General features: G+C 35.3%; 1 protein-coding gene across 3 annotated transcripts; it reads left to right on the forward strand.

The window, feature by feature from the left end:
- Positions 1-2,356: 2,356 nt before the first annotated feature.
- Positions 2,357-6,288, forward strand: LOC132306106 (UDP-D-apiose/UDP-D-xylose synthase 2-like). 3 transcript variants are annotated; one of them, XM_059803341.1, is made up of 10 exons: positions 2,357-2,762; positions 2,900-2,992; positions 3,106-3,213; positions 4,718-4,832; positions 4,912-5,045; positions 5,137-5,238; positions 5,318-5,410; positions 5,521-5,656; positions 5,738-5,901; positions 6,008-6,288. In XM_059803341.1, exons 1-9 carry the CDS (start codon positions 2,481-2,483, stop codon positions 5,851-5,853), a joined length of 1,179 nt encoding a protein of 392 aa, XP_059659324.1. In that variant the 5' UTR covers positions 2,357-2,480; the 3' UTR covers positions 5,854-5,901; positions 6,008-6,288. The 3 variants fall into 3 exon arrangements, with proteins under 3 accessions (XP_059659324.1, XP_059659325.1, XP_059659323.1); XM_059803342.1 differs by having other exon boundaries at positions 6,045-6,288; XM_059803340.1 differs by having other exon boundaries at positions 5,738-6,288.
- The last annotated feature ends 2,186 nt before the right edge of the window (positions 6,289-8,474 follow it).

Consider the following 8,474-nt stretch of genomic DNA (forward strand, 5'->3'; position numbering starts at 1 on the left):
ATTTTTGCCTTCGATGAAAACATATGAAAAATCATACGTTTTAGTATGCTATTTTGCACCGGAGCGTGCATTGTGTATGAACTTCTTCCATTAGCATTCCTTTAACATGCATGAAGTGTGGCCAAGGGCCAAACGGCATTTCGAAACCATTTCATGATTTTAGGTTTCAAGTTTTCATTCCAAACTTCATTTTTGGCATTTTGGCTGTTGGGGGGTCATATTTTGTTTCGGCCATATTTTTGAGCCACGGACCATTGTAGCACATCTTATTAGGTAAGTTACGTTTGCGTGCTAGTCGTTTCCGGGTAAAGTTTCTTCTTTGGTGAAATGAGCCTCCTACAGACTCATTTTACATTTTTGTTGCACATTCTGACCTAAGGGTATTTTGGGAATCTCCTTTGGGAAATAAATTCCGTTCTTCATATGGTTGAATAGAAAATGTGATTTTAGGTGGGATTTCTTCTTCGTGTTTTTTCGGGAAATGTCGTCTTGGCATCCGAAATCAATCCCGAACTTCAGCTCTCAGTTTTTAAATTTAGCAGCTTTTTGGACCCTCTGGATCAGTTTTCTTGGGAGGGCATTTGGGCATTTCACATTGCGTATTTTTTCAATTTTCCTCACGTGTCATGTAGAAAACTCGATTTTGAGGGGGGTTCTTCTTTGTGTTTTTCCAGAAAATGTCATCTAGGCCCTCAAATTTCTATTTTTTCCGAAAAAATCCCTGCTGCCAGGTTTTTGGATTGCACCTTAATGCCCTCTTCACATGTAAACGGTTACGAGGAGTTTAGTAACCGGTTACATGTGCATGGGCAGTGTTTTTGGTGAGATTTTTGGCCTTCTAACCGGTTAGGAAGGTGTCCTAACCGGTTAGGAAGGTGTCCTAACCAGTTAGATGTTCATGGGTTGGCACTTTTTGACCGTTTTGCCCCTTCTTCTTCCGTTAGCCATATCTTCTTCATCCGGACTCCGAATCAAGTGATTCTTGAGTCTAAATTCATTAATTTTTTGTTTTCTTTCCAATGGTGTGCTCGGTGGCACCCACTTTTAAGCTAGAAATGACATTTTTGCCCTAAGTTCATTTTTGTTCGTTTTTGAAAACGTTGCTTCCGCATTTGATTCCTTTGGGTTCTGTGACTTCGTTGAGGGTCATAATGGTGTCTTAAAGCCATTTAGTATCTCTGAAGACCATTGTTTTGCCTTTTGCTTCTGTATTTCAGATCCGTTATCGGGTCATCTTTCGGTTCATCACTGACGCACCGGGTTGAAAAACTTGGGCCGTCATAGAAATGGTGAAAGACTTTTTGTAAAGCTTCTAACAGACGACGCCAAAGTGTAGGTGCAGATTTTTACACCACAACATTTACAAAAATACTAAAAATTATAGACAAGAAAATAGTGCTCAATTGAAACAAACTAAGCAGAAGAAAATCTGATAATTGGAATCGATTCCTTCTCTTATCACTGATCTCTTATTTATATGTTCATATAGAGTTTTTTTTGGGGTCGTTATTGGCGGTTTTGGACGTGGGCATTCATGGTTCCTAATTTCTTGCGATTTTCTTCATGAATGGTGTTATGGGTTGTTTGAATGCGCTTGGCTTAGGCCATATTCTGGGCTGCGTTCTTTTATTTGTGTTGATCTGAATACTTTGAGGCTTTTCTTGTTGGGCTTCTGGACTGGCTATTCTAATGATGGACCTTTCTTATTATGTGGATGCGTGGTGTGTTATGATTGGTGGGGAAATTTCCCTCCACGATATATATATCTGATTGCATAAATCTATCTCATTATAAAAGTAATAGCTCGAAATATCATAAAATAAAATTTGCTTACTTGGGTTTGTTGGGTAACTGTTTTGTTTTTGCGTTTTTATTTTAATCCGAAATAAAATAAGTGTTTTGTTGTAAAGTTATTTGAATTGTAATCCAAAACATGTTTGTTAATGTTAATTTGTTGCTAAATTTTTGGGAGGAAAAACAAAAAAAAACATGTTTAATAAAAAAAGTGTTACAAGTTTGAAAAATATAATGATTATTTTAAAATTTTCATATGAGTTTTTCAATTTTTTTTTTTACCGCTTTAAAAATATTAAATTGATATTTCGAATTTTGTCCACTATTAAATACAAAATAAAATATATTCTTTTTCAAACACTTTCTGTTTTTTGTTTCAAAGTCACTGCTACCAAGTTCAATGCATAAATCCAATCTAATTATCTTCCAAAATTTTAGGTGGACAATAATTATTATTAAAAAAATAAAAAATAAAGAACTCACGAAAACTACCATGATATCAACCTCACATTATCATTACTCTGTATCTATCTATGTGTGTATATATGTATCCTTCCCTTCCTGTTTTCACCACGCAATATAATTATCCTGCTTCTCCTAACGCCAACAGTGTTTATCTGGAGAGAGAGAGAGCGACAATTTTCAGACAGAGCAAGAGGGAGGAATTCCAGAGAGAGAGAGAGAAAATGGCGTTATCGGCGGAGGGTGGGAGGGTAGATCTGGACGGAAAGGCCATAAAGGCGATAACGATATGCATGATCGGTGCGGGTGGGTTCATAGGGTCGCACCTGTGCGAGAAGCTGATGGCTGAGACGCCACACAAGGTGTTGGCAGTGGACGTTTACAATGACAAGATCAAGCACCTCCTCGAACCCCAGTCATTACCCTGGTCCCATCGCATCCAATTCCACCGCATCAACATCAAGAACGACTCTAGGCTCGAAGGCCTCATCAAGATGGCAGATCTGGTGCACTCATTTCTCTCTTTCTCGAAACCCTCACACATTTCTTATTCTATTGATATTGATATTGGATAATAATTTCGTGGTTTGAAGACTCGTGATTATGCTGAAGAAGATTTATTATGGGTTTTCTTGTGATGTAGACTATAAATCTGGCTGCTATCTGTACTCCGGCTGATTACAACACACGTCCTCTTGATACAATCTACAGCAATTTCATTGATGCCTTACCTGTGGTAAGCAGCAACGCATTTTGGTTGATCCTACACTTTATAGGGATGGGTTTTTGTTGGGGATATCGATTTTGATGTTTGATGTTTGATGTTTGATTTGATGTGTTCTTACTTAGGTGAAGTACTGTTCGGAAAACAACAAGCGTCTCATTCATTTCTCTACTTGTGAAGTCTATGGGAAAACAGTTGGAAGCTTTCTTCCTAAAGATCACCCTCTGCGTCAGGTGACCCATCCCTTTTAAACACCAATTTATATGTATAATTATTCAGATCTCAACTCAACAATGCCTTTTTCCCATTTAAATATCTATGTTTTCTTCTCTCTCTTTCTCTTTGGGTAAAATTGTTATTATATGTTTTGTCACTTTTGTGTTTAGTTGCTGGTGTCATTTTTTCAGATACTCCGTCGAATATAACTTCTCTTTCTTTTTTTCTTTTTTTTTTTTTCTTTTTATTATTATTATTATTTTTTTATAGGGATTTCTTTTTTTAGCTCTAAGTTCAGCTGAATCCATTTAAGAAATAATAAAATCTGTAAGGAAGCATGAATCTTTGGCCATTTTGTGTACTTATGGTTTATTTATTTATTTGAGGTGCATTATTACACTAGATGCCAAAATTTGTTCAAATTGCCATATCTTTTCTACTTTCTGTTGCTCAAAATATAACTTTTCCCCCTTGGCCCCCTTATTGTGCTTACTCGTGTTATTTTCATTTTCAAATTCTGTATTATGAAGAAAATATGTATTTATAAAAGATTATAAATTAAAATCTTTTATTACTTTCTTGCTTTGGATAATGTAGTAATTACTTCCTTGCTCATCCAATCTATCATCCTTTTGCTTCCGATATATACTTCTTGTGAAATCAAATTCAATTCAGTAGTTTCTCAAGTTGCAAACCATGATACCCGTTGCAACAATTTTGTTTTTGAAAAGGCACAAAACAACCCATAGGATATGTGCATAATTAATATCATTTTGCACTTTTTGATGAAATGCCATGTTTTAGCACCTGCTTACCATAACTATCTTATAGGCTTCTTTATATGTTATATTGCAGTAAATTTTCTGTCATACCCGTATTAGATAAGAAAAAAATGATAGGACACTGTTTGATCTTTCCATTTTGTGGATCAAGTACACTGAAAATCTGCCTGATGTGATTATGAAAAACTTTGAATTTACTTGACTTCCATTCCCTTTAAGAAAGTGAAAAGGTGTATATTAATTTATGGTTTGTCAATTTATGTTCTCATCTTCTCACTAATGCAGTAATAGGAATTTTTTTGGTGGACTCCAAAATTTTATTTATTTATTTATGGGACTTAGTTTTCAATAATGTTTTATTGTAAATTCATAGTTGTGTTTGTGGTTATGGTCAGTTGGTTGGGTTTTCGTTAATTCCAATTACTTGTATTGTTCTCTGAAAACACAATGTCTTAACTACCAGCTATTACTATTTGTGGTGGAGCTGTGTAGATTTTAATAAAAAAGAAGAAAGTTGTTTTGATTATAGTAGCTAATGTTGCTAGTTTGTTTTGATTAGGCAAATTGTGTTTGGGCTGGTTGTGTTAGACTGCATGTAAAATGAACTATTCACTTCTATATAGTTCAATTCATAAAATTATTGAATTATGAATTGCTTGAAATTTGGCATGGTGGTATTTGTCTTTCTCTATGTCTTACTGTTGGAATGATAACTTTGTTTTGTGTTGTGATGATATAGGATCCTGCTTACTATGTTCTTAAGGAAGATGCCTCCCCCTGCATTTTCGGCTCTATTGAAAAGCAGAGATGGTCCTATGCCTGTGCAAAGCAATTGATTGAAAGACTTGTCTATGGTGAGTGAACTTGTTCATATGACCTGGCTGCTTTAATATAGGCACTTATGTCATGTTTTTCTTTCTTATATTGTAACAGCTGAGGGTGCGGAGAATGGTCTTGAATTCACTATTGTGAGGCCTTTTAACTGGATTGGTCCTAGGATGGATTTCATCCCCGGAATTGATGGTCCCAGTGAGGGTGTTCCAAGGGTTCTGGCATGCTTTAGTAATGTGGGTTGAATTTTCTGTAGGGGCTTTGAAACATGTTCATGTGCTGCAGTTGTGTAATCTTTCATACCAATATTGCTATTTTCTCCTGCAGAATCTACTACGACGTGAACCACTCAAGCTTGTGGACGGTGGCGAGTCACAGAGAACATTCATTTATATCAAGGATGCTATTGAAGCTGTGCTGTTGATGATTGTTCGTGAACATCCTTTTCTTCATTTTGGTTTCATGTTGGCTTACATAAGCAATGGTTGAGTGGTGTATTCTTTCTCAGGAAAACCCATCCCGGGCAAATGGTCAGATATTTAATGTGGGTAACCCTGACAATGAAGTTACAGTAAGGCAGCTTGCTGAAATGATGACACAGGTGAATTGATTAATTTTAATATGTTTTAATAAATTTATTTATATTTCATTTTGGTAAAGGTGCTTGTTTGTTGTTATTTTGTATAAGGTCTTGTTCTTGCATTTTGATAGGTTTACTCAAAGGTTAGTGGAGAAACTCCTCTAGAAGTACCCACCATTGATATAAGCTCAAAAGAATTCTACGGTGAAGGATATGATGACAGTGACAAGAGAATTCCAGACATGACCATAATCAATAGACAACTTGGTATTACCTTTTTTCCTGATTAAAATTTTATTCTTTTTGACGGTTAAGAATGCCCTCAAGTTTTGGTTTTGTGGGTACCAGGTTGGAACCCTAAAACATCACTATGGGATTTGCTCGAGTCCACTCTTACCTATCAACACAGGACATACGCTGAGGCTATAAAGCAGGTCATTGCAAAACCAGTTGCATCCAGCTAAGAAAATATAATGTGTTGGGTTTGCACTAAGAAAGAGATCTCTCACGAGGTATGCTGCTGGTTGGCAAGTTTTTCAATTCTTTACAAGGACTACTCGAAAATATCTAAACCATTCGTTGTCATATGCTACATTTTTTGATGTCCGGCTTTGGCAGTCGTTAGCTTACAGTTGCTCAGGAATTTGCATCCCAGGTATTTGTGTTAGTAAAAATTGTACCACTTTTAGAGGAGCATACCATATTGGTGTTATGGGCTCTGGAGCTTTGGCTATGACACGAAGACAAAGAAAGCTGAGTTATGCTCTTTCTATGTTTTGTTATCATACCTGTATTTCCTCCTCCTCCAAGGAAGTGTTGTACTATTTCTTTTTCACCGGTCAGGATCTTGTTGTATGAATTTGTAATTTATTTATTAATTTGTTGTGTTTACAATGGTATATATATATATATATATTTTTAGGGAAGATAAAACCTGTTTGTGTGAGTGAACTGAAACTTTTGAAGGGTAACTGAATTGGGGAAGAGCTGTTTTAACTAGTTTTTTCGTGGAGATTTTTTTTCTTCTTTTATTTTTTTTAAATATTTTCTTGCATTATTAGTATATGCTAGTCTTTTATTGATAGTATTTATATATTAAAGATTGATGAGATACATTGGACGGTGAGTTTACTGCATATTGAAGGAAAACTATATATATATATGTATATATATATATTTTCTTGGCAAATTAGGGCTTCATTAAAAAATAAATGAGGAGTACGTCAAGAAGGGCATGATGGGAAAACATCAAAGAAATGTTGTGTAGGTCTTTGACTCGAAGCAAATTTAACTACGTTATGAGCCATTACATTACAAACCCGCTCAACCCATTGGCAAGAGAACCAGAAGACAATTTATTTTTTATTTTATTTTTCTTTCGTAAGGTGACCCAAAAGACATTTGATATCCTCTGGTACACAAGCAACCTCAAGTGTAAGCTCCATGACACTCTTAGAGGATCTCCAATGCTAAAAGTTATTTTCGCATGTCAAATCTATATTTTGACAGGTATTACAGTGTTAAAATGCTACATTTTAGCAATTCTGCTCCAATGGTACATTTCATGCAAAATGTTATTTTTTAATACAATCATCATTCTTTTTTAATTACCATTCTCACCATTCATTTTTACATCAGTAATATTAATATTAGGCACATTCCAAGTAAAGCTGTAAATATTAGAATGAAAGTAAAATTAAATCTAATTAAAAAGAAACAAAAATCTAAAATATCTGATCAAAAAAGGACCAAAAAAAAAAAAAACAAACAAATTTTTTATAATTTTTTTACCACTATTTGTGAATTAATTTTTTTATATAATTTTTTTCTTTTTCGGAAATTTATATATATATATATATATATGTATATTATATATATTTGATTATATTATTATTAAAAATATATATATTTTTAGGGCAAATCATTTCAGCCTCCCCATCGCCTCCATCTCTATTCTCGTTCTCAACTCTGAGAACTTGCCCTCTCTCTCTCTCTCTCTCTCTACAATTGCAAACTACAAAATCTACAAGAATTAGAAGTTCAAAACCCATATATTTTAGTTTATTTATCTGTCTGCAAGAATCCAAATGTTAAAAACCTATTACCTATATCAAAACCCATATCGGCGTATCATTTCAGATTGTTCAAAAAATCAAAACCCATATCTTTCAGTTTCCATAGCTCGCTGTTCCAGTTCGGGTTCGCGGTTCGCAAGCTTCAGCCGCTGTCTCTCAACTCTCAAGCTTGCCCCCCTCTCTCTCTACAATTGCTAATCAAGGTTTGTATGGGAAGAGAAAATACAAAAATCAAACAACAGAAGCAGGAGGTGGTGTTAGTCACCTTTAAGCACCGGTCGCCGTCGATAATGGCCGGTCGTTGCAGATGGATGAGAGAGAGAGAGACGGTCGTTACAGATTTTGGCAGAGCGAGGAGAGACGGCAGGCAACAAAAAAGAAAATAGCTATTGCTATTTGTTTTGTTAGATTTGGCACCAAAAATGGCAAAGACAAATTTTGGCAGGTGATATAGCAGCCCATTGGAGAGCCCAATTTTAACCCACCTGCTATATTTTGAATTGGCAGCCTATATGGCAGGCGGGTTGGAGATGTTCTTATTATTGTTGGAATTATTGGCTAATAATTCAACAAATGAAAAGTCAACTTTTATAGCTTATTCTGGAGCCTTATTTTGGCAGCCCTGTAACAGTAGATGTAATTAATACATCTTATAGTTGCATGTTCATAGCCCATCCTATTCTCTTGTAGCTTACTGTGCCAATTGCTGCTGCCTTTGTAAAAATAGCAACTGTTTGGAGTCAAATATATTCAAGGTAAGCAAATAGAGTGTGTGTGGCAATTACTCTTTGTTTGAGAGTTTACTTTCATTGTATTTGAGAGCACACTTTGTGAAACAGAGTTATTGTTTAGAATATAATATTTCCTCCTGAGTAATTGGGGATAAGGGTTTGTGAGTGACATCTCTTTGTAATCCTTTATATTGTACGGTTTACGATTTCTAGTGGAAATCTGGCTCTCTGTGGACGTAGGCTTGTTTTGCCGGACCACGTATAATTCTTGTCTTGTGA

This window comes from Cornus florida, unplaced genomic scaffold, assembly GCF_030987335.1.
Source record: "Cornus florida cultivar Cherokee Brave unplaced genomic scaffold, ASM3098733v1 CherokeeBrave_3.0.0_Hap2_Chr05, whole genome shotgun sequence".
Lineage (NCBI taxonomy): Eukaryota > Viridiplantae > Streptophyta > Magnoliopsida > Cornales > Cornaceae > Cornus > Cornus florida.